General features: G+C 33.9%; 1 protein-coding gene across 4 annotated transcripts; it reads right to left on the bottom strand.

The window, feature by feature from the left end:
- Positions 1 to 183: 183 nt before the first annotated feature.
- Positions 184 to 27,300, bottom strand: LOC128982974 (uncharacterized). Of its 4 annotated transcripts, none has more exons than XM_054402092.1 (7): positions 27,122 to 27,300; positions 24,610 to 24,744; positions 23,709 to 23,801; positions 20,110 to 20,172; positions 4,127 to 4,287; positions 2,811 to 2,911; positions 184 to 745 (listed from the first exon to the last, which is right to left on the bottom strand). In XM_054402092.1, exons 1-6 carry the CDS (start codon positions 27,234 to 27,236, stop codon positions 2,840 to 2,842), a joined length of 639 nt encoding a protein of 212 aa, XP_054258067.1. In that variant the 5' UTR covers positions 27,237 to 27,300; the 3' UTR covers positions 184 to 745; positions 2,811 to 2,839. The 4 variants fall into 4 exon arrangements, with proteins under 4 accessions (XP_054258067.1, XP_054258070.1, XP_054258069.1 ...); XM_054402095.1 differs by lacking the exon at positions 20,110 to 20,172 and adding an exon at positions 5,596 to 5,622; XM_054402094.1 differs by having other exon boundaries at positions 24,610 to 24,717.
- Between the last annotated feature and the right edge of the window lie 592 nt (positions 27,301 to 27,892).

Genomic DNA, 27,892 nt, shown 5'->3' with positions numbered 1-27,892 from the left:
CCGTGCAGAGGCTGACAAAATTATTTATTTCAACCTTTTAAGGATTCAATTCTTTATTTTAACTGATGCTGTCCAGTTCTATGATAAATGAGGTATAACAATAGATATAAAACCGAACTGGCGAATTTCGATATTTTTGACCTTTTTTACTTATGTCGGTCGTACTGAAAGTTTTGCATCGCCAACAAGAGGTCCCTTTTCGGTTTCCTCATCACATTTATTAAATGCTTTGTCAAAAGAATGACTAAAATATACATTAAATGTTAACAAAATGTTTATTTTTAAGCATTTGGAAAATCCTAACTTGCACCTAACATTTACACTTAGTTTCAAAGATCAACAAAACAATGTGTCACAAAATTAATGGGCTGAATTTGTAGGTAAATTGTTTGATAAGTTATCTATCATTCCATCAATGGTATCAGTATCAAAAATCAATAAATTTCAAAACCGGCACATCTCAACTTAAAACTAATAACAAAACATAAAACATTATACATAGTAACACATTATAAAAGTATAAAAAATAGCCACAATATGCACAAAAGGCACTTTCATTTCTAATGCTTGTGTAGTGGCTTTACACCTAATTAACAACAAAAACACTTGCTCTCTAGTCCAAAGAAAACCTTGTAAACAAAACACATTTCACTTATTTTATCTAAGTTCGAGCATCAATAGGAAAATTCAACAAATCATTACACTTTATTAGTTGTAATGGCACTTCGTGGCTAGGCTATCACATCTGAAAAAAACAATACAGAAGATCAAATTTAAGAGCAATGTCAATATAAACTTAATACTTTGTAAATTAGGCCTACTAAATTAGCTAAATTACAACTCAAATCTCAGAAAAAGTGTCTAAATTTGACCCTTGTTGTATTATATGTATTGTATTGTACTATAACTTTTTTTCCTCGAGGGCCACATTGTACATTTTTTGGAGGGAAGGCAGACCAGTCATATTTCAGAGCAGAAAGCTAACCTCTTCCCCATCAACCCACAAAGTCGTCAACTAATTAGGAGGTTATTAGGGGCTCTTTTAGATTTCAGATTAGTGGCCACCATAACCCACAACCTATCAAACTGTTGTTTGTTGACGGACCCCTATACAGAGGGTGGCCAAATTATAAGACTAGACGTATGTACTGTAGTTTAATGCATTTTTGACTTAACTTAGAATTTGGTTAGAAAACATGTATAAACTACAATAAAACTGCCTAATTTGGTATGAACTACAGTATAAAACCAATTTATATTATGCTTGAATGTTTTTGTATTGATTCAACAGCTGATTCAGTGCTGCCAATGCCATCAGAATCAATACAAAAACATTCAAGCATAATATATATTGATTTTATACTGTAGTCCATACCAAATTAGGCAGTTTTATTTTAGTTTATACATGTTTTCTAACCAAATTTTAAGTTAAGTCAAAAATGCATTAAACTACAGTACATACATCTAGTCTAATAATTTGGCCACCCTCTGTATGTACCCTTATTACGAGTCCCATTTTATTCACCCACGGAATTTAAGTCACAATGTTTACTGCTAATTTTCCCCTATTGAGAAAAAAAATTGCAAGTGAGAGACATGTACTATACTCATATTTAAACATATTATCTAGCCAACCTGGAGACTGGGAATTGTACATGATTGTACATAATACTTTTGAAGAACGGGAAAAAGATAGTGAATTGCACTTGAATCTGGTATGTCCCAAGAGTTTCATCAATTCCTATGGCCGAACCTCCACTCATTGACGGAGTTCCAGTGGTTCTCTTTTAATGTCTTAAGGAAATTGAGATCACCAGTGAAGTGTTGCCATGATCAAAAGAGGTTATAACGGTATCGCAAATAAATTTTAGTTCAATTTTAACTTCAAGCCTTGCCATATGCTAAAGTAGATTCTACTTTCACAAATTGTATCAAGAAAATCTGTAAAAGCACTCTGTATTTTTACTGCAGAAAATTATAAATCGTATTGATGGTCCATGTCAAGGGTCTCGAACCTACAGACCATGGGCCACATCTAGCCCTTGATCAGAATTCTTTTGGCCCACAGAAATCGAGCATTGCCTGATGAAAAAACTATTTTTTATCGTATCGCGATTGCGGCAACACTTGTACCATATCACTCGGTCTTTGCGATCGCGATACAATAAAAAATAGTTTTTTCATCAGGCAATGCTCGATTTCTGTGGGCCAAAAGAATTCTGATCAAGGGCTAGATGTGGCCCATGGTCTGTAGGTTCGAGACCCTTGACATGGACCACCAATACAATTTATAATTTTCTGCAGTAAAAATACAGAGTGCTTTTAGAGATTTTCTTGATACAATTTGTGAAAGTAGAATCTACTTTAGCATATGGCAAGGCTTGAAGTTAAAATTGAACTAAAATTTATTTGTACGTCAAGTACTTCTGACACTTCCTAAAATGACTTCAGATCAGTTAGCCTAATTTCAAATTAACTTTGCCACTTTGATTCATTCACTTTGCAATTAATAACATGAAAAGCAAGGAAAGACACGAAAGGAGAGAGAAGCCTGCAGTTATAAACTAGTGTGTTTGTCTAACCTTTTATTTTATATAATAATTATTGTGTTGTATGCATGTGTATGTAAAACACCCTATATAGTAGAAAATTGTCTGTTAATTAGTGTTTGATTTGACTAGTCATTAGTTTTTAAGTTAATAATATTTAATGGAATAAAGAAATGTAAATAGCTAATCCAGGAGAATGCTTAGTGATGTAAGTTACCAAAAAGGTTCTTTGTAACACTTAAAACTTCCTCAAAGACTTACTTTCTTTGGGTAGAATGATGTAGGAGGTCTTACAACTCCATTTCCTCACTGTCATTAAAGGCTGCTTCACCCTGTCTTGGTGGCCAGGAGTTTTCCTCCACCTGAAAAATGTGTACAAGATTATAATTTTAAAATAAGAAAAAGTATAAAAGTTACCTAAGTAGAAACATGAATCAGTTTTAAACTGAAAAGATTTCACATATTTATTTCTTGTAATAATTGGGAGATGCTAAATGAAAAAAAAAAAACAATTTTATAGCTGGCAACATATTGTTATGCAATAGCAAATGACTATGTTTAAATATTTTCGTAAAAAGCTGAGATAGTCTTTCATCATCTAAGTCATAATTGAGAATATCTACCAATAATACAATTAACAAAGTCTTCACGACGTCTTGGGATCTGGAATCAGACACTCGCTTCAGAAAGCACATTTAAAATATAACTAGAAAAAACAACAAAAAAACAGCCCACAGAAGTTCTGTATAGTAGTAGAACACAGATGAAAAAAAGAATGGACATTGAGTTAAATTTCAGCAAGAATATAGAAACTTCAAAAAGAGTAGGCGTAATAGATGACATTTTTTGCAAAAACTGGAAAACAATTAATTCATGTAAAAATCACGCTTTCACATCTTACTGCCCAAATAGTGTGGATATCAATTGTTAAAAACTAGCAATAACATAACACCATCTACTCAGAATATTGTGGAAAATTTAAAAATAAATAATTTAATTTATATTATGAAAATTGAGTGGTGGTAAAAACTGACATTTTATCACCGGAACTGGTAATACCGAGAGATGCCTTCAAGTAGGGACACATCACTAGTTGTGGGAATGACAAAATACCTCCAACCCTCTTTAAAATCCCACAATGCTGATAAAAACCAAAAGCACGTATAATAAATGCTTCTTTTGTTCATATAGTTTACCCTTATACATTGAAAATTTCATAAAGTAAAAAAGCCCATTTTTGAGAAAAGAGAGAGAGCTGATCCTTTCCATTACCAATTCAATTGTCAATTATAAAAGAATGCCGGGATTTTGATGTGTAGCCAATTTCAACAAATTACATGTACTGTTTTGTCCTTTTGGTTAACTAATTTTGTTTCATACTGTCCCAAATGCATGAGTCATTAATACCGCACAAAAATAATGGAATTTTTTATCTTCAACAACTAACTGATGGTGAACCAATACTAGATTTTGAGTAAAGCCTATGACCAATAACAGTTTTTCCCAGCTTAGATGCCCTAAATATCCTGAAGGCTTAGGTTCTAAGAATTTAAAAAAAACAATGTTTCTATACTTACAGGAATTAGAGGAACGAAAAACGGGTCAAGGCACAGCTGCCTGAGGGTCCGTGGCCTTTCAGTAGTGGGGACTGAACCCCCCTCAGACATGTCTTTCCTAGAAGGTATTGGACTTGGCTCCCTTACTTGCGATTGATGCAGCATGTACCTTCGGTACTTATCTGAAAGACGAACATACAAAATATTTATGAAATATTCAAGTGCAAAATAAGAAAGCAGTGCAGAACAAAAAGAAATTAAGTCAAATTTGAGTAAAAATTCTAAATCAAATTAAGTTTACAGAAACTCTAGGGAAATTAATAATATGAATGATATCTGAAATTTTATTCTGATTAATTAAAAGAAAATGGCAGAGCATCAAAATAAGAACAAAGTTAACAATTTAAGTTTGCTAGCAAGATTCAAGGAAATGCATGATAGAGATTTATAGATATCAGTTGGAGAAAAAGGTTATGAACCAAATCAGTACATCCTAGCTCCTTAATTACTTTAATTTTCTTTATTTAAGTAACATTGTCAAAAATCAAGTGGGGCTCAGGGGTGTTTTTTGTTACTATGGAGCTGCAAGTTTGATGCATCTGGTATATTAAATAAAAAAAATAGCTACCTCTTCATGGGACACCTTATGTATTAGCTTACTACAAATATTTTTCAGAACAAACATTCAAAAAATGTTCCAACCTAAAGCAACTAATACGAACAAAGATTTGGTATTCATCTTGGTGAATAGTATTCTAAGTTTAGTATTATATTATCTAAGATGAATATTTAGCCAGGGTGAATGATTAATGAAAAAGTGCAATGGAGATTATCCCAGGTTTAGTGAGTCTTCCACATAAGACTTCCAAAGAATAAGCTGCAAAGTTTACAGACTTTAATTAGAAACGACAATCAAAGAACTCAAGTAACCAATAAGGTGTATATATAGTTTAATTTTGTTCTTGAAACTTGGTTCACAAACTATTTACGATTTAACGCTGTAAGCTACATTTTTTCGATGTTTTAATAACAGTAAAAGGGGGTAAAGCAGGAATTCAAACAGTAAAATCTACATTAGATTAAGCCGTCTCCCACTTTGCTCTAAGTTAACTGTGTTTCACACAATAAATGAAATGAATGACTGAATGAATAATTTGAATAGATAATAAGCATTTGATTGCAAAACACATAAATATAAACACATATAAACACATTAAAACATATATAATAGAATGTAAATAAATTAAAATGTTAACTAAAAATAAAGATATTTCTATGCCTAAACTACACATTACTGACTAAACTACAAACTAATCAATTATCTATACTACAAATTAGGATAAAAGATCCTGAAATAATCAAACTCCAAATTAAACCTCTAATGAGTTGAAACTACTCGTAATTACAAGCAACGTGAGAACAATTATTAACGAGTAAGAAACAAAATAACATAAGAAAGATTAACGAGCAAGAAATTTATTTCAACTAACCAAGCAAGACAATCAATGCCAGTCCAGCTAGCAAGAAAACAGTTATGATTAGTAGAAATAGAACCCTGTATTATTAGTTGTGATACACCATTTTAAGATAAAATTTATTAGTTGAATACTGGAAATACATTATACAGGGTGAGGGAGTGAAACAACATGATTTTGATACCAGCTGACAAGGAATTTGGGGCTATTAGAGTTTTGGGGAAATGGCCATAGGCGCCTAGACAAGTGGAAATTTCAGTAGCCATGGAGCGTTTGATGAGTGCACAACACACGTTTGCTGTAAAGACATATTACAAAAACGTGGATATAATGGTTTGTGCTCAGCGCACTTTCAGTTGTGAGTTCAGTTTAACGCCGCAGTCTCCCCCATTAAGGCAAGCTATCCTCCTTTGGGTAAACGACTTTCAATCCACTGATAGCACGACAAAGCGCTATATGATTGCAAACGCTAAAAATCTTTATGGCCTGATTACAATTCATAATTCAACTAAGTATGCAAAACCAAGTACCTACGCCATTTCACTGACACTGTATTAAAAAAAAATATTTTTAAGGAGAAACATTAATTACCACTCTAGTACTTAGAATTTATGTTAAAACAACTATCCATTTTTTTTACAAAAATTATTTGTGATTTTTTTAAATTGTGTGGTTTCACTGCCTTGCCCTGTATCTAACAAATACCCCCACATAAACAATCCTTCACAGAAGCGAATTTCCAATTGCTCAGTTGGACTTTCATTAAAATATTTTATTTATTTATTTATTTAGATTTTTTCCTGTTTAAATGGCATACATTTTTATGAGTAATTAGATATGCAACCACAGGTAAGGTTTTTCCCTAGGGTGCTAGGCACGAGCCCAGCATTGTTTTTCACATTACTTGAGACTAGACCTAGGGGTTGAGGTATTGTCACTTGGATCAATCCATTGGTGATTGGGGGGTTTGAACCTGGGACTTCAAGGCCTGAAGTCCCAGCTCTACCATTTATCCTGTTGATAACATGGGAATTTTTAAGTTAAAGTTGTGGGAATTCCCTCCGAAACTAACAGACGTAATAGAAAAGCGCTTTAGCATACTAAATTATTAGTTTCTTAAAAGCTCTACAAAATGGTTTTGAGAGATTGCACAATTTTATGTTTTTGGGGTAAAAAATGGGAAAAGCCAATTTTGACCCCATAAGTCCTGTTCTAAGTCTGATAATTCTGGTTGGCGAAGTCGATAAAATAAATGTAATTTTACAAATTTGCTAGGTGTGCTCACACCCCCCCCCCCCCTTAAATCCTTCCCCACCCGCAGGTTGAGAAAGGCTGTTTCATTGTTGATTTACTTATGTTATAATGGCTATTTATGAGCCTTATATGTCAAGAATATGAGAACGTATAACTACTGTATTTGTAAAAAATCATTTACTCCTTCTCCTGCCAGCCTCACGCATCGAAAGAGGGTAATTTTCCTCGTCTGAAGAACTTTCAACATTGGAGTGTGGGTTGTTGTTTTTTTCCGACCGCTTTCTGTCGGACGCTGTAAAATATATTGAAAAGGAAACGAAATGTATTAGTATGTAATTTGGTAAGCTGGGGGGTAGCATAAGCAAAGAGTATTTTTAAGAGAATAATAAAGAAACGGATACAAGCCAAGTTTTTCAAACCCATTCTTTAAAAACAACAAAGGAGCTGAATGTACAAAGCAGTAAAATGTAAAATGAAAATCAGCAACAAAAGTGAATGTGTAGCACAGTTACACAAAGTGTTATTGTAAAGAGTAACTTCTTTCAATATATTCCGATAAAAGAGTCGAATATCAGGGTCCCCACTCAAACTTATAAAGTGAAATTTGCAGTTTCCACATTTCATATTTTTGTGAATATGATAAGGGTCTAAGACTTAGGCCGGGTACAGCAAAACTGTAGTCCCCCAAACTCAGTCAGACGCCAGCCCAATAGAATGTGATTCCGATTTCTGACCAAGTTAAAATACGAAATTGATATGAACAAAACAATTTCAATTCAACCAAACAGGTCTATTAAATAATTAACTGAACAATATTTGAAAGTGAAATAAAAGATTCATACACAAATAATAACTCTCAATTTATTATAAATTTAATTGAATATTTGCAATGATGTTAGGGACTGAAAAAATACAATAAATTGCCGTTCATGTTTTCCTACAGGGATTTTAATGATTTTTTATTTTTTGTACATGAATCTTGGAATATCTAAGCTGTTTGTAAATTTGAAAATTCACGATGCCATCTTAAATTGTAGATCAGATGATCATTACGTGGCCGTAATCAAATGTGTGAGTGAGGTCAAATACTTAGGTGTGATTATTATTGATACGATACCTAAAATTATTTGGCCACAAAAATGTTTTCAAAATTACATAATAGTTTTATATAGCCCGAACCTTGTAGCTTTGTAGTTAACAAACATTTAGAAATCTCACTGACAAATTGTTAGTTTGTTAGTCCGGCTATGGCTGGATTAAACAATATCTTGTGTCTATATATTGAGTGCTGGAGTGAGGTTAGTAGTGTTAGGAAGTAAGTATGTGTGTGTGTGTGAGAGAGAGAGAGAGAGAGGGAAAGAGAGAATGGTTGACAGTATCATTCAATTTTTAGCAAATCTAATAATACCGGTCAGAGTTGAACCGTAATACCGGATGAGTTTCTCATGTCAAGGAGCTATTACCGTAGTTGACATGGAAAGACCTAAACCTAACACCAATTTATTTATTTTTTTATTTTGATGTCCACAGTAACCCAAAACACTATTCAAGTGTGTATCTATATTATATATTTATAAATACAAGGGAGCGACAAAAAAACACAATCTATTTTCTTCAGCACACTGTTCGGCGACAGGTCTTCTGAGGGTGGTGGAAGGGCCCATAGTTATAGAGCGTGGTCACCTGAGCAACATGCGTTATCGAGTCATTTAAATAAACGGTATCAGCATTCTGACACATACTTTCTCCCATAAGTTTGTCAACAACCTTTATCATGTGTAAACGGTGAGAGTAAATATACGGAAATGGGATTTGTACAATTTTGATCAGAATTTAAAGGACTATAACATACTAAATTTTTATCAAAGATGTTCGAGCCAATTTTAGGAAATCCGATTTTCCGTTATTTTATGGGGTTTTTATGGGGAAATAACATAATTTACAATAACTTTTGAACCGTAATTTTTACAGAAAAGGGATTTGTACCATTTTGATTAGAATATAAAGGACTATAACATACTAAATTTTTATCAAAATCGTTCGGGCCATTTTTGGGAAAATTCTATTTTTCCGTTATTTTATGGGGTTTTATGGGAAAATCCCCATTTAAAATCAAAATTTCTAAAAAATAAAAAAAAAAACTATCAAAATTGTAAGGACCATAACCTACTATGTTAAATCAAAACTGGATTTTTGTCTTAAATCCTATTTTTCGTTATTTTATGTGGTTTTTATGGGAAAATAACATAATTTACCATAACTTTTGAACCGTAATTTTTACAGAAATGGGATTTGTACCATTTTGTTCAGAATTTAAAGGGCTACAACATACTAAATTTTAATCAAAATCGTTCGGGCCATTTTTGAGAAAATCCGATTTTTCCGGTTTTTTATGGGTTTTTATGGGAAAATCCCCATTAAAAATCAAAATTTCAAAAAAATGAAAAAAACGCCTGGAGATACCATGGATTAGAACCTACATACCAAATTTCATCGAAATCGGACCACAGGTGTAGTCTCTAGCTCTGTACACATCCAGACACACAGACACACACACACACACACACACACACACATCACTTCGAAAACCACTTTTTTGGGTCCAGGGGGACCCAAAACGAATATATCCTCTCAAAACTCAAACTCGAAAATTTTGACGAAAACAATACTTTCTCCATATACTATGGTATAGGGGGAGAAAGTAAAAAGTTATGATTCAGTCATTGCAACTCAGTGGCAGTCCCATACATTTTTCAGTATTTTGACCGAATTTTGCAAGATTGTTTATTTCAATCAACATTTTAGAAAAATAACATACATTATTACCTTGCCAGTAGCAGCAAACCTAAGTACTTCTTAGATATAATGTTATTTAAATAGGAAATTAATCCGTTAATTTCAAGGAAATATTTGAGTTTAAACCTAACTGGTCAAATGTAAATCTGCTTAGTCTGCAGGTTAGGTAGGTTAGGTTAGGGCTGCGGCAGGGGTATTTTTCATAGTTTTACTTAGCATAATTATTCCCTGGTTTTATTAATGTTTTGTGAATAGCTTGAGCTTAAAAAAAAATTTGTATACAGAGTGTCCATAAAAAACGTTTCAGGACTTTGGGAAATGAATCCCCATACTAAAAGGAAGAAAAAGGCTTATGGGAAGGTATGTCCGAAAATGCATATTTACCCAGATATCCGCCATTTTGTTTTTTATACAAAAATATTTTTATCTGTGAAGTTTTTTATTCGATGATTATGAAATTTGGTAAACATGTTAACATACACAATACCTATAACAGAAAAAATAACAAAGTTGATCCGATAGTAAATTTCAAAATGGCGGCCGTTTATTTAATTTAACTTAAATAACTCAAAAACGGCTAATTCTATGAAAACATGTCTAGAATATTTTTTTAGCATTTTTAATTTCCTATCAAACAGTACCAAGATCAAAAAGATCGGACAAAAGATAACTGAAATATAACGTTTTTTATGTAAAAATATGGCAAAGTTATTCGGGGAACACTTAGTTTTTGCCTTATTTTTACACAAAAAACGTTATATTTCAGTTATCTTTTGTCCGATCGTTTTGATCTTGGTATTGTTTAATAGGAAATTAAAAATGCTAAAAAATTTATTCTTGACATTTTTCATAGAATTAGCCGTTTTTCAGTTATTTAAGTTAGACAAATTTAAACGGCCGCCATTTTGAACTTTACAATCGGATCAACTTTGTTATTTTTTATATTATAGGTATTGTGTATGTTAACATGTTTACCAAATTTCATAATCATTGAATAAAAAACTTCACAGATAAAAATTTTTTGTATAAAAAACAAAATGGCGGATATCTGGGTAAATATGCATTTTCGGACATGCCTTCCCATAAACTTTTTTCTTCCTTTTAGTATGGGGATTCATTTCCCCAAGTCCTGAAACCTTTTTTATGGACACCATGTATAAAAGTGTTGTTGAACCAAAAAGTGTTAGAAGAAAATTTAAAAAACTGTTTATTTAAAATTCCTATGTTATTTTTATGGAAAGAAAGTGAACTGTTGGAGTTTGCTTGTTTATGGATATATTTTAATCACATTTGACAAATTTACTAAATGTTGTACTTTTATCAATTTAACAACAACAAAAACACTTTTCCTTCCCTGTAGCAGCAAACCAAGGCACAAATTATAGCTAATTATTTAAACAGAAAATGAATCTGACATATTCAAGGAAATATTTTATTGAAAATCCAATAAGACAAATTGAAAGTCACCTACAGGTATTTTTTTTTATTTGTATAGTAACTTTTTATAGTTATGTTTAAGTTAACCTGCTGAGGTTCCCCGGTGACACTGTCAGTTTGTTTTTTCTCTTGATTAATTAATTAATAAGTACATTACTGTATAGGTAGTATAATTAGTAGCTAAGGCTGTATTAGGATGACTGGTGACATCTTTTTTCTACAAGCAGGCATAACCTATGTGGGGACTGATCCATTATTTAATTTTGTTTGTTTGTTTTAGTAATAAGTATTATTTATTTCAATGATATTATTTCATTTTAATTTCAATCGTAGTTGAGCACAATTCCCCTGCAATCGAAAATTCTGGAACTAGCACTGAATTCAAAGTCACACAGTATCAAACATTCCTCAATACCATCGGTATAAAAAGTTTTGAGGAATTAGGAATCGGAAAAATTCATGGTTCAATCAAGGTTTTTCATGGTTGACCGTATTCGTAGTTTAAGGTTTAAAGTTTTCACATTTGAGTGGTACCCTGAGCGCGTTAGGCATTTTTGTATAGTTGAAAAACACTTGGCTTGAATCCTGTTTTGTTGTAATATTATATAAAAAAGGTTGCATACAAATAAACCAATTATTCTTTGAGGTTAAACAACTCAACTGCACTAAAATGTATGCAAAAACATTTGGAAAGCTTTAAAAAAATGAAAACTGCTGGATATGGAGAACTTCAAAACAGCTAATTTGCACCAGATTTCATAAACTATTGGAAATGGTTTTAAATGTGAAGTTTCATGGTTGAAATTTCAAATAAAGACATCAAGGATTATTTTTGGAACCATTAATCTACATTTTTAAATAGTCACAGAATAACCTTGATATAACGAACCTTGATATAATGAACCTCAATATACAGTAACATATTCCCTGATAACAATTTTTAACTCCTAGAACCTCTATTTAACAAACAAACCATATCAACAACCTTGATTTAAAATTTTTTTTGACGATTTTGATAATTTATCATTATTAGAACCTCAATGGTAGTGAATACTTGGTACTTGATGAATTATCTGCTTCTTTCTCTCAATATATAACAAACCCCCACATTATTGTTTTTTTAAATCGCAGTTCCTTTGATGAAAATGAAATGAAAAGATAACGTCAACACCCCCAAAGCACAGGCGACAGTGAGCGAAAAAGACGAGGAGGGCTAGAGAAAGCCCAGCCTGCTCAACTGGTTGTTTTGAATTTTTGTTTTTTTTCTTTATGGTATTGAACAATTATTTATTTTCACAGGCAAGGTTAGGGCCACATGGCCCTTTCTTACACTTAACCTCTATAAGAAAATGCTATAGGCTATTACAAGTTAATCAAATAGTATTTTTGAAGAAAATATTTCTGTAGAAAGACAACTCTGTTTTCTGCAGGAAAATTTTTTGTTTTGCAAACAGGAACGCTACAAACGTCATACATTACATAAACGAAAGCTACAACGTCAATATCAATCATAAGGAAGAACGCATAGAATAAAAAAAACCAAAACTATTCAATGTAATATCAGTAGCTGCGTTTTGGAACCGATACGAGCGTACTTATTGATTTCCAAATATTCATTAAAACTATCACACACAAGGTTAATTTACACGCAAATCGGACCGCGTAAGCACGCAGAAAATTTTTGGATTTTTCCAAGTCCGTTGCAGAGAGTTCAAAAAAGTTCTGGTTTTGGGGTCAACGCATGCGCTGACAATAGTCCGACCATTTTTACTCGTCTGTCTACTGTGCACTGTCACAACAGATTTTATTAGCTGGGGAATGATGATGACTAAATGCTTAGTTAAACTCTGATTGGGTGATAAGTAACCATGGCAACTTGTTGGTGGATGAAGAGAAACCCAAGGAACAATAGAAAAACAAAGATAAAGAATAGTAATTATGAGTGTTTTTATTATCTTTAGGTATGGATTTACACCCGATTTGTTTTCAACTATGGAAACATCAATGCTAGTTTATTATTATGCCATTCCTCTGTTGTTATACAGCACATACTGGTAGCCTGCCCATAGCCAATCTGCCTATCACGAGCAGTGGCTTAAAACTTTTTCTACTGTTTGGTTCTGTACGTGGTTTTAAATGTTACAGTTTGTATAAGCGAACCTAAGTCAATGACTTGAAATGTCATAATTGTGCAACATTGTATTTTATTGATAAAAATGTAAATTGTGACATAATGGACTTGTTTATTCAGTATTACTGTGTTTTTATGGGTTTGTCATCTTTTTGTTTGCCATGTTGCATTAACCATGGTTTTCATTATCCGTGGTCTCCCTCCCTCCCCGATATTACTCCAGATAGTCGAGGTTCTACATGATCCAGTAGCCTATGATACTTAATTGTGCCAAGGTACCCAACCTGAATTAGCTAAGCTCTTGTAAACCCAATATAACAAACATTGTTTTAACGAAATCCTTGATGTAAAAAATATTTAGTTAGGTCCCTTAAAATTCGTTATACCAAGGTCTGTTTATCTAAGGCTTACTAAAAAATTAAGCTAACAATAAATCATTACTGGAATAATTAATTTACTGTATATGGAGGGACAACATGGAAATAGTGTGCAGAGAAAAATCACATCTATCTGCCCATTTCAAGAATGTAATAATTGTTCATTTTATATTACTTTTTGTTGTTTCTATAGGCCTATTGATTACCTGTGACATATAGTAAACTACCTATGAACTGCATGTTTTATATATTTTGGTTAAAATCATTTTTAGTCATTTAGGTTTAGTCATACAACTTAAACTTAGCTTTTTAACAACCAAAAATTGCAGGATCGAAGTGTATTGACACTGGGATTGCCAAACAGGTAAACTGGTACAATCCCACTTATACATGTTACAAATCCACATACATTACAGGAGCCAAAGTATTAAGCAGAAAGCATAAGCCAAAGCATAAACTTGAACCAAAGCAAAGTGCATTAACACTTGCGAATAAGGTACGGTTCTATGTCAATTTATCCATTAACATTTAGGGATGTAATTATACCTTATGTTTGACCAAAAACATGTAATATTAGCTTTAATTAACTGAATTTCTTTAATGAAATGAAAAAAATTATGAAATGAAAATGATTCATTTAAACAGGCAAAGTTAGGTTAATGTGACATGTAGATAGTACTGTGCCAAATGTAATCAAATAGAGGTTTCAAAATTGTTTTTAAAACAATGAGAGGGTATGTCTCAAATAAAATTTAGCTTATACTCTCTATCATGGAACCTGTTTCATGACCCTCCATCCACCTGGGGCTGGCTCAGGGCTTAAACCATAAGCCAGACCTCAGGTACAACATGCAACGTAAAAAGTTAATGAAAAGCTAAAAAAAAGCACTTTACATGAGAAGGATGACCAGCCCTTATCAGGGACCACGCCCACCACATCCGGAGTGTTAGGAAACCCACCTAAAAAATATTAAAAAGCAGTAAGCAAATAAACAAACAGAAATTGTGAAACAAGCACATTGATACAAAAACAATATTTTAAAATATGTTCCCAATGTTTTCAGATGGTTAATTTTAGTGATGGGTCGATTGCAGATTTTATCGGTTTGGTTTTACTTCAAATCGGTTGTAAAGTTTTCAGTTTTTATCTTTAAACTACTACACATGCAATATAAACATGTGCTTCATGTGAAGGCCATTTCGAAGCAAGATTAGGTTACACAACATAAACTAACCTCAATCCTACCCATAGGCTTACATATCACACAACTGTGTTATTTTAAAATTCAAGCTTACCACACAAGGTTATACTCACAAATAATAATATTTTTTATTTATGTAAATGTAATATGTGATAGGTGCCGGAAACAACAGCATTGTCTATTAATGTTGTATTAATTTAAGAACACCAAAATCTTCACTTATTCAGGTTCAAGTCTGTTTGTATACTGACTCAACATTTATTTTAAGGGAACACAAGTAACTGAAAAAGAATATAAATGATGTCAAAAATGTATGAATAGTTAGTTAGTAGAATAAACTGTTTGAATCAACTAGTAAAATTACTTAGGTGCCAATAGTTAAAACCCAGAAATAAAGAATAACAATTTGATTCCAAACTGAAGAAAATGCATATAAAGCCAAACTTACAATTTGAATCTTTAACCAACAATATAAGAAAAAGGTAAAAAATTTCAATTGCAGATTAGAGACCAAGTACATAACCTAAGAAATGCAAACACTAATTCTTGTGACAAGTGACAATAAATTGAAAGACTGAAAATCTGTTATTTTAAGTTATCCATGATTAAATGTTTAATGGGTGTGGGATTGCATAATCACCCTAGGAATAAGTAAAGGAACCGAATAAAGTGACAAACTATACAAAGTAGGCTAATAGAACTTTTATGACCTTGAGTACTCAAACTCAACTACAATAGGATTGTAGTAATTGCATCATTACTCTAGTAATAAATTATAGGAAATAAACAAACTGGTAAAGCCTATTTTTAGTTGGGAATAAACAAACATCTATACAAACCTTTTATGCGCTCTTGACCGATTGCCAGGATCGACCAATGTTATTACACAGCAACCGATAAACCAAGATTTTAGTTAAAACCCGGTAAAACCAACAACCGAACCATCCTTAGTTAATAATAAGAATAATGTATATCGCACTGATAAAAATCATATTTTTAGGAAAGATTATGTGGCTGATTAAAAGGGTATTAAAAAGTATAACAGTCCAGCCTTGGAAGGGTTGAAAGGTTAGAAGAGTGCTAAATGTTGATTTCAGATTAAAACAGTTCAAGCAATTTCAATTTGACAAGTTTATAGCTCAAATAGGAACTAAATTAACAAGAGGTCTAAAGAACTTGCCACAGGGGGTTTGTGGGGATTTTGAGGACCTTACCAAGCGATTTTCAGAGATGCCCTAAGTGTAAAAATAAAACATGATCATATTATAAAATATTTATGTGACAGTGGCAGATCTTGAAATTTTTCCTGATTTCACAGAAAATAACACATAATATTCAATTTACCTATCATGGCTATTTTGTATAGATGAGGTAAAAATCTTAGTAATTAAGAGGCTCAGGGAGAAAAGGACTACGGCCACGCCATTACAAACTATTACTGTTTTCAACTTAACTAAAAATTCAATCAACCTCTTTGGCCCCATATGGATAAGAGAGATTTGCTTAGGACTAGAGTATATTTCATCTTAGTTACTATGCTCATTGCTCATCTTCTCAACAAGATTTACATTATCTGGGGTTTTGACAATTTATTACTTCCTGTATATCATTAAAATGTAACAAAAATCTTACATTCTCAAATTATGTGGGTTTTGAGAGACATCCAGGACCCAACTAAAGTTCCAGGGACTTTTTCCCAAGAGAATGGGGATATTTCGGAGCTATAGACATTCTGAATAACTTAACCCTTCCCGGACAGGTGAAATCGTGATATAGGACGGGAAACAATATAGGGGAAAAAAATAATTTTCCTTATTTGTGTTTTGTTATACAAGTATACATAAAATAAACACAATAGAACACTCCATTCTGTAAAAATATTTATTTACGTGTTTTTAAATATGCGGCTATATCTGCTACCCATCCGCGGATGAGTAGAAAAGCAGCGGATATATCCGCCACCCGTCTTTGAAGATATGACCATGACAACGTTAGGCAATAAATAAAGAAAAATATGTTAACAATAAATAAAGACAACGTAGTGATGAGCGTGAAACGTCGAGGGGGAGCGTAGGAGATGTGGGTGGTGCGAGGGGAGAGGGTGAGGAACGGAAGAGGGTAGGCGCGTGAGAGGGGGGAGTGCGGGGGAGAGTGCAGCCATGGAGAGAGCAGGATAGTGGCGCCTTGGTAGTGTGAAACATCTGGTTACTGCTCAAGCACCTGCCAGTCTGTCTGAAGAGAAGGCGGATATATCCGCTTCCCGTCCGGAAAATCAAAAACCATAAGCGGATATATTCGTCACCCGTCCGGGAAGGGTTGAAAAATATAAAAAGAAAATTACTTGAAGTGGATGGGCCCTGGAGCATTTCATAGTAAATGTCCCACAGCCTGCCTCCTTCTCCAGCTGTATTATTATCATATGCAAGAAAATCGCAAATACAGGGTGTTTTTAAAAACACAACCCAAATTTAAATACCGTAAGATACTTTTTCAGGGCGTCCAGCAAATGGGCTCGGCCGAATTCCCGCATATTTCTTGAGTAACTTCCATTTTCCCCGAGGCATTTTTTAAGGGTAAATTAAGCAAAAGTTTATCATATTGAATATATTTTATATGCAATACGAACAAAAAGGGTGCTAACACTCATGCAAATCGCAAAACCGTTTAAAAACATGCGCACATCACCACTAACAAGCCCATCTATGTGGCAGAAGAGGTAAGGCCTCTAGCTGAGGTAGCGGTTAGGTGGCCGTTGGGGAAGGGTGGCCGTGAGTGAGAAATTATGAGCTGCGGTAGTGGCTATTAGTGCCATAGCACGTAGTGGTTAACCCTGTGAACGGCATATACCAGGCTTGCCAGGTTTTACTATGTCAACATTACTCGCAAAAACAGATCATGACGCGGGAAACTTTAATTTATCAATGCTGGTATTTGAATTAAATATTAACAACATACAGTAGATTCCCTCTTAACCGACCCTAATGGGACCGGACCTAGGTCGGATAACTCAAAAGGTCGGTTAAAACAGGCAATCCCTAAAAACATAACATAATTTGCTGTTCATTTGAAATTGTGTAATCAATATTTTGAAGTTGTACTTGCACTATTTGTAAAATAAACTAAATTTATCTCATTTTTTTGTACTGATAGAAAAGTCACACAAAAAAACACAAAACACGGTTACGTCAAATACTTTCAGTGGAATAAATTATAGTTGTAGGCAAAGGTCAATAAAACTTCTTATTTTAATAACTTTAGTACTGTAATATTAATTGATGCTTGAGGCTCGAGTCACGAAAACTATCTTGACCTTGAAGTCGTTAACCCCCCCTGCCATCCCTACAAGTTGCGTTGTTTGTTTACTCTAGCGATAAGATATTCAGTTATAAAAATCGTAACGCACTTTACGATTTTATAAATTTACCACACAGATAACAAATCAAATGTGCTCACGCTACAAACAATGTTGACAGACTGTCAATATGGAATATTTTTTTGGATATGCATACATACAAAATGTTTCTCTTAGTCACATCCTGTGGAGATAAGCGTATGGTTCCCATCACCGAGCGTGGGAGCGGAAATGCCGAGATTCATAGAAAGCAGCGGTTAAACCAAACTGCTCTCAAAGCAAGGTTGGTTAAAACAAACTGTAATATTTTACGATCAAGGGCGGATAGTCCGATTATCGGTTAATGCAAGGTCGGTTAAGAGGGGTCTACTATAATTTTTTTTTTTTTTTTTACATCACATATTCCACAGAAAACTACACTGTTAAGCAATAACACCTTTTTGCCAACCTTAGTGGATAGTTATAGCAATTTAAACATTTTGTCTATCTTTATATCCTGTTCAGTACAAGCAAACTCTTGTATAATGTGAGAAATTAGTAAAATACCATTTTAATGACATAAACAACGCTGTTTATACATGTAGGTATGTTAAAGAATTTTCAAGGGTTAGTGACGTGGGTTCAAAGGTATTTAAATGCATGTTAGATTGGTCATTGGCATTGAATGAATCAAAAATAATATTACAAAGCACTTGGGAGTTGGGCGAGTTTCACGGAATTGTGGGTTAAGGGTGAGCTGGTGATTTGTTGCACCATTTTGATGGACGTCACAAATTAATGAGTTATTTACAATAATAAGTCAATTTGGAGCAAACTTTACACTGTACCATTCACATCTACAGTTACAACAAAGAGTAAAATTCTATGTTACAATTATTTTGAATACTAAAACCCAACTAATCAAAATGATTTAAGACCGGGTTTGAAATTCCAAAAAATAATTTCCAGTGAATTTCAGTTAAAACGAATCTAGAAATGTGTTAAAATTAAAAGCTTGCTGCATTGTAAATTATATTTACTTAAGCAGGGTCGTCAGGGATACTCTTACACTCGGCGTCCGTCTTGCCGTTTGTTTGCCTATTGTAAAACTGCGCTAAAAAAGAAGCGCTGGATCAAGGTCAAAGCTCTCACCCTCGTGTCGCATCAAGTGTTACTTTAGTCAGAATTTTCATACCATGTGAATTGGAGATTGGCAGAAGAGTTAAGACTATGCCTAATTGATTAAAAAACGATTAAATATGGTCTGCACTATTTGTGTCATTTTCGCTGTAAACAATATTCAATATTTTTGTGTTTTGTACAATTGTACAACAGTTAGACAAAAAAAAAAAAAAAAAAAAAACAATATCGCTTGTCTGAGTTGTCAAAGAAAGTCAAGACAATAGACATTAGATGCCACTAGACATAGAGGTAAAAGTTGTATTCACACGTCGTGTCGTCGTTTGGAAACCGTAAGTTCTTCTGATGTAGTAGCACGAATCCTGGCTCTGGGCTCGATGGCTTCGAGGAAATGGTGTTTGTAGCCTGTCGTCTTCACACAACAAAACATGCTGCGTTTTGCTATTTACGCTAATAAATTTTCCCGTTTCGAGAAAAATTTCACACGTGTTCTATCTGACTCTTAATAATTGTTGAATATTTAGAATGAAAAATTAACCAGACAAATTTCCTCTCATTACTGAAATAATATCATAATTACAGAAATTTTGTATACTCTAATTCCCAACCTCATAATAATCCCGTAGAGTTCCCGCTCTTTCTGGTTTTCCTGGTCACTGGACACCCTGACAAAACAAGCTCATATGGTTGGTATTACTTCTTTACAAATCAGCTAATAAGCTTTGTTGCATGGTTATCTATGAGTTTTGGAGTAATGGAGAAGTCGACTAGACTCAACATGGGGGTTTCGATAGCTCAGAATATGTATAGTACATAGACAAACTAAATAACTTAAATAAAATATAAAACAAAAAAAATTACGTGAAGTAGATGGGCGCTGGAGCACATCAGGATACATTTGCCACAGTTTTTCACGATCTTCGGCTGAAGCATATGCAAGAAAATCACAAATATAGGCCGATTTTAAAAACAGAGCCCAAATTATATATACCATAAGATACTTTTAATGACAAAACAAGCTCACAGGTTGGTATCCCTGTTTTATTTACTTCATTGCATATCAGCTAATATGCATTGTAGCATGGTTATCTATGAGTTTTGGAGCTATTGGGAATTTATTGTGGATTAGACTCAACAAGTTCACAACAAGTAAGGGTTCCGAAAGCTCAAAGAGTATGAATAGTAGGTACATTAAAAATTAAATCATTGGTTTTATGCCAAGAAGAGTTTGAAATTATTTTACCATGTGTGAATCCAGTACCTAAAAAAATCAACTACTCCATTGAATTGTCAAAAACTTAAGGAAATCGTAACTTGATAAACAAATAAACGGTATCAGCAATCTGACACATACTTTCTCCCATTAGCTTGTAACAACCTTTATCATGGATAAGCGATGAGAGTAACTAAGATATTTAATAGGTAAAATCACAAAAGTTTCATTAACTTTTGAACAGTAATTTAACAGAAATGAAGGGATGCACTATTTTGTTTGGAATTAGAAGGACCATAACAGAAGAGTTTCAATCAGAATCGGGTTTTTTTTATCCATATTCGGTTTTTTTAAAGGGTTTTTATGGAAGAATAACATAAGTTATAATACATTTTGAACCATAATTTTTACAGCAATGGGGGTAGCACTATGTTGTTTAGAATTATATGGATTTTGACATAGGTACTTTATTTTTTTGTTTATTTTTTTATATTATTTTATTTTTTATTTTATGGGGTTTTTAGTTGGGAAAATAACATAATTTACAATAACTGAACCGTAAATTTTACAGAAAAGGGAGTTCTACCATTTTGTTCAGAATTTAAAGGGCTGCAGCATTCTCAATTTTTATCAAAATCGTTCTGGTCATTTTTGAGAACATTATTTTTTTTGTTATTTTATAAGAAAATTAACATTAAAAATCAAAATTAAAAAAAAAAATAAAAAACCCCCTGGAGATATTGCGAATTAGTCCCTACATACAAAATTTCATCAAAATCGGACAACAGGTGTAGTCTATAGCTCTGTACACATCCACACACACGCACACATAGACACACGAGCATCACTTCGAAAACCAAAATTTTGACGAAAACAATACTTTTTCCATTTAGGCTACTATGGTATAGGGGGAGAAAGTAAAAAACGTAGAACTACAATATATACTCTATTTGAACTTGTGAAAATACCTTGTTGAGTCTCATTTACAATAAATTCTCAATAACACTAAACCTCTATGATATCTAATCTATAGAACAATGTGTAAAGGAGGGTAGCCTGGGCAAGCTAGGTTGATGACCTGTGGTCAGGCCTTGCTTACTGTGAAGCGTGCTGGAGGTGTTTTGTAAACACTGAGGGCTTTGCACTCAGTAGCTGTCAGATCAATAAATAGGCCACCTGAGGTAGAGAAAGGGGTCAGTTGCCCGGGGCAAGGTGCCCAGGAGAGTTGGGTGAGTACTGGTTTCTCTATCTTGGGGTTAGGCCCTGTAGTCGGGAGTTTTGTACGTGAAGTTTTGATTTAAGGGGACTGTAAGTTAGTTGGGGTTTTGTGTTTTGTTTTGAAGGAATTCTTTTGGGGATTTATACTTTGATTTGATTAGATTACAAGGGAATAGTTTCACTTCGTTTTTGGGGATTATAAATCTAAGATTCAAGCTACCTCCAGAGCGGTTCTTACCAGGCATTTGTTAGTAGGCTATACTTAAGAGTAACTGTCACTGTATTAAAGCTTGATTACTTTAGACAAATTAAAATCCTATTTGATGAACACAATCTGATTCTCTTATTGAACAGCTACCCAGCTCATAGCATAAAGTAGAATAAGTTTAAAGATTCGGGTTTGCTATAAAGCTACGCTCCCATGTGCGTATGCAGAATAACCTATGAAAAGCAAGGGGGTTTTCTGCATATCACAAATGCATATTATATGATCAGAAAGAAAACAGGGATACCAACATATGAGCTGTCTTTGTCATTAAGAAGTGTCTCTAGGTAGTTGTAATTATTTGTGTTGAAAAAAAAATCTGTATTAACAAGACTAATACAGTGCACTATTTGGAAGGTGGGACCAACCCAGCCAACTCCAGAAATTCAACACTTTCTCTTTCTTTCCCAATTTATGTTTAAACCTCACCTTAGCTTAAATGTGTAAGCTAATTAAATGCAGAATAATTTGACGCTTATAAGCCAAAGTAGCGTCCCTTCACGTTGCAAGCAACAAATTGTTAGATGTAATATGCTAGCAATGTGAGCAGTGACAGACAAGACAACATTTTGAACGGCAACCACTGGTACCATCTGATCACTGACGTTCAAATTTTAAAGAACATTGTTTTTTGTGTCTCTCTGAAAAAGTTATACGTTTGACAAAATATCAACATTAGCCTATGCTTTGAGGCTGTTTATGTTTGTATTTTAATCCCAGGATTATAATTTTCTCAAGTCCCTAAATAAGTTTTTTTTATCCGTTAGTAAAATGAAGTCTACATGAATGAAAGCTTGAGGTTATAGTTAAAGCTAATCATGGACAAAATAAACTGAACAGTTTGAAAATTCAACACAAAGATCTACTGAGTTACAATTTAATACATCACCAGTTAATCGTATTAAGTATTCAATTGCTACAATAAGAATAATGTGAGATGAAAATAAAACATAATTTTTTAAGTTACGGATTTTTTAGAGGGTAAATTATAAAAGCTATCAGGCTTTTATTAAATATGATAGTTAAAACATGACCTTTACCAGAGTAAGATTTTAACACAACAAATGTCTGTGCATACCCACATTAATAAAACTTAAAGATACAGGAAAAGCAAAGCACTAAAACCAGATAAAATAATACTACCACAACGTAATAGGGCTACCAATCACAGTTATTACACTATCAACAAAACTAACAAACAGTAGTTACTTTGAAGTTTGACTAATGTTACATTCCCTAAAGTGTTGTCTGATTAGGATAAACAGTTAACTCTCAATAATCTGACACTCATTAATCGTAAATCCGATGCTGCATTACAACATTGTGCTCTTAAGGTTTTGATGTCACTCAATCTTCAGTACCTGAATTTGTTTAGTATGTGAACTTGCAAAATAAAATAATAGGCCTTTGAATTTAAGTTAAACTTGAAAATATATGCAGACCGATGAAACATGGTATAAAAGTTGAGAGTATATAAGTTAGTAAACTAAATTAGGCCTAAATAGGGTTTCTTTAGAATACCTAACTGATTAATTTGAATACCCAAAAGTATTACACAATAAAGCTCCATATGTTGGTTTTCTGTAGTTTAATTTAGTACGATTTTTTTGGAGATTCGCATTTTTGTCTGACATTCTACAGCTATGAGAACCATATTATTGAAAGCCAACTGTGAAAATTAGAGATTATAAGAATTTAGATCAAATGATATAAGTATCTCAATGTTAAAACATTAACGGTATAGAAATATTAAAGGATATTTACGTGGTGTGGTGGGTCTTTGGTTGAGATCAGAGGGTACCGTCTGAGGAGGTGACGGGTCCTGGGTGCCTGACCCACTAGCTTCGGTTATTTGAGCTGTAGGAAATATAACACAATAATGAACAAACACAAGAAACTAACAAGAGGGGTACTTCCACCCTGATAGCCAAAAATCTACTGCATCCAAAAGATTTTTTGAAATATGTTACCGGTACCAATAGTTCAACATTTAGAAACACATTATTATTTCTGTTTTTACAGTAAAAGAACCAACATATTACATAGACTTTGGTTAGGGGAGGACAGAATTTACAGGAATTGCTAAACATGTACTAAAGAATTTAGGTCCGAACACCCTAATAAGTCACCGTCACATGTATTTTTGCTTATAATTGTTTTAAAACTGAAATATTCACTGCATTTGTTTAAAATACTACTTAGGCTACAACATTTATATTAAGCCTAATTGGACTCAATTATAAAAATCGGGCTTAGACCCTTTTTACATCTGAAATTATTAGTCCTGACAAAATAACCAGGATAACCACTCCATATTAGAACAGAAAAAGTAAAATAAGCTATAAACTTGTGGTTAAACAAAAGTGACAAAAAAAACATGACGACAACTAAACTATTCCTATATAAAAGACATCTAACAAAGAAAGCAAACAAGATCAATTGTTTACACAACATATCTAGCCAATCCATGCAAAAGTTCTGAAGACTAAGAAGGCAAAATGTGTAGGCTACTCAAGCAAAACTACTTTTGTACACTTAACTAGATTGCAGTAAAATTCAAAGGGAACCTATTTAGGCCTATGTTATTTTGTTAAGTTGCACGTTAAACAAAAAACAAAAATTTGTAAATTTAAAATTATGAATGTAATCATTGCAAGTTACTTACCAACTTCACTATCTTCATCTTCGCAACACATATCTTCATCAGGTACATCAGTTGCAGATCCCATGCCATCTTTTATCTTCTGGGCTTCAGCCGCTGCTATCCTCGCCCCTTCGAACAGAAGTGAATGTGTCCTTTCTAAAACATATGTTTTTTGAGTTTTTTTTTACAACCTGGAGCAGAACTTCTTAAGCTCCCCCCCCCCCCACACCATGTCTATATGTATATTCTTTTTCCACTTAAAGGTCTTTGCAGATATCATCTAAACAACTTATGCCATACAAAATGGATTTCAGCACTCTTCAGATGATTCTTTTTGACCATGTAATGAATTATATTTTTCACTATACTACACCACTCTTGAGCTGAATAATTCACAAGACGTAGCCTACATTTTGTACACGGTTTATTAAAATTAGCCCCTGAAATGGTTTACACCGATAATGCCGAAAAATAACCGATAAGTTATTGCCGCCATCGCGCAAGACGACAATGACATTTCCGTGACTGCGGGAAATGATTTTGCCACGATCGCGGATGACGACGATGACGTTTCCGTACCGCTGGAGATGTTCATGATATTGCCGCTATCGCGGGAGACGATGATGACATCTACACGTTAACGGAGTCAACGATGATGTTTACACGGCCGTGGAAGATAATTTTGCCGCAATGGCAGACGACGATGATGACGTTACTGCGATACCGGAAGACGGTGATGACATGTACATGACCACACGAGATATTCATGATTTTCCCGCAATTGCAGACGACGATGAAGACATTTCTGTGACTGCGGGATTCCATAATGATGTCTACACGGCCGCGGGAGATGTTCATGATTTTGCCGCGATGGCGAGAGACAATGATGACATCTACACGACCGTGAGTGGTGTTCATGATGTCGCCGCAATTGTGGTCGACCAATCACAACACAGCCTGACCACGCTCCTATTTTCCCGGCTTTTCCTCAGAGCTCCCGTGATGTAACTAAGTCCCATGTTAGTCCCGTCCATATCGGCCGCGGCATTTTTAACTGTAAAATGTTATGTTACATTAAAATGTTACATAAAATGTTATTTACTTCCATCTTCATTATTAAACCACGGACATTCCAATTAGCTTCTCATGTTTACACGATGCAGTACCTCACAGGTCCATATTACGCCATTTTCACTGTAAAATAACCTCAACTGTCAGTGTGTTATTGTCATGTGAAACTGTGATGTGAGGTTACATTTACCAGGATAAAATATTATTAATTAGGTAACTGTAGAATGACTAAAAAAGGTTTTTAGATTAATCTGTTGATATAGGCTAAGAAATGAACTAGTTCAAGGCCTAGTTTCATAGGGAAAGGGAAATCCTACATCGTTTCCATAGCAACAGTAGTTCTTTTGACAATTTTTAAAATTAAATATTTTATTACCTGATACGTATGAATTTAAGCAGTAACCTTTCATTTTAGTTTCACTTGTTATTCAATTTCATTAGTTTTCAATAAAATATAAAAATATTAGACGTAAACGGTGACCAACCTAACAGAAAAACTACAATGGCCAGTAGTGCTGGCCGTACGACCTGAGAGGCACGGCACTGCGTAAACAATGACAAGCTGACTCAGAAACAGCTGAGGCCAGCCATTCCAGGGCAATGGGTTAACCAACTTGCTTACAAATATGCACGTCATCTGTCTGTTACAATATGATCAGAACTAAAATGAAAAGCATCTAGAAACAGATGTCAGGAGCAAGCTTAGAATCTGCCTAAAACAACAATACCAATCTCGATCCAGTTCAATCCGATTCAGTCAGTCCTATAGCCTTAACCAAAAAACGATGTTTACGAGTCGCTTAACACTCGGAGGGTAAAGCGTTTACTGGAAGTCGACATAATTACCAACAGAGGTAAAAGGCCTATCACAATTTAGGTTCAGGTAACTTACATCGGGATGTAAAACACAGTTGCAGGTTGTGCTTAGCTGAGACTAGTATGTAGGCTACCTTGGTAGGCTACCAATGCATAGGTCTACCCATAATAGGATAAGCTTTGTAGGCTCCATTAGCCATAGCGCAAGTGTATGACTGTCTAAATATGGTAGAACTAGTAGCCTAGAACAGATGACTTAAACCTACGCCTAGCCAAGCCTACAACTTTGCCTAGGCTCTCTCACCATAACTTAGGGTATTCTGTGATAGGCCTAATTATTCCTTAAGATATAAGTGTAGCAAAACATTGTTTTGCAGCCATCCTGAATTCTCTAAGTTAGGCCTACATATCATACATATAGAATAGGCCTAGAATTGAGAACCAAACAAGGCTTATGCCTTACAATGGAGGCATATCAATTTCTTGACAGTCCTAGGCCTAGCCTAGAATGATTGAGTTGAAACAGTTTCGGTTGTTTTTGGCAACAGAATCTGATGGAAGTCCACCCCTAAAACTGACAGTAATATTTTCATTGTTAAAGAATGATTATGGTAATAAAAAAAACGAAATGGTTTGTTTTACTTACTATAGATTTGTTCCATGTATGCTTGGTCAGAGTTAATGCTTTGCATTCTCTGCGTTATGAATTGTTTGAACTGACGCGACTGGTCGTCGTTGAAAGGGCATTGCCGCTTCGACATCGCTGAGGTGACTAGCCTATTTACAAAATTAATCTAATTAGTTAAAGAACAATGTTATAACCCAATGTGGAGACAAGATAGGCATTAGGCATTGAACGAGACGACTAGTCTAACAACATGGTGCATGCAGCATGGTGTTCTCGTTCTCCGTTCTCTGTTCTCTCTCAAATGGATACTCTAGTTCTTCTTCTTCACTTTTTGGCGGAATAATAACTAAACCGAGTAAGTTAGTATAACAAAAAGCTTAAGGGAAGAGTTCCAATCATTGATTATGTATCTCAAATTTCGTTAAAAACCGGTACAACCTCTGCCCCTTTCAGGGCTGATGGAAATGTCCCCTAAAAAAGGAGTGGTTTACTAGCTGGCACAATGGTCTATACGTATTCGCCAAATTTATTCAGCATTTTAGGAGAAGTTTCATCAACTCCTGCCGACGTTTTACTTTTTATTAATGCTATTTAGTCATAATTCTGTGACAGGGGGGGGGGGGAGAATAAAATGGTTGAGTTTTGTATGTATAGTTTGTTACTGGCTGCTTAGTTTTTACCTCGCTTGGAAAACTACCCACCTTTAAAATTAATTAGCTAAGTTAAAAATATGAAATTATTTATTTCATTACAACCTTACCATGTTAATTTATAATAATTTATCCTGTT

Source organism: Macrosteles quadrilineatus, unplaced genomic scaffold (genome assembly GCF_028750875.1).
Source record: "Macrosteles quadrilineatus isolate MER2022 unplaced genomic scaffold, UCM_ALF_1.0 Scaffold_1__1_contigs__length_201487025, whole genome shotgun sequence".
NCBI classification, from domain to species: domain Eukaryota; kingdom Metazoa; phylum Arthropoda; class Insecta; order Hemiptera; family Cicadellidae; genus Macrosteles; species Macrosteles quadrilineatus.
The sequence above is the reverse complement of the archived record's forward strand: the minus strand, read 5'-3'. Positions and strand labels throughout refer to the sequence as shown.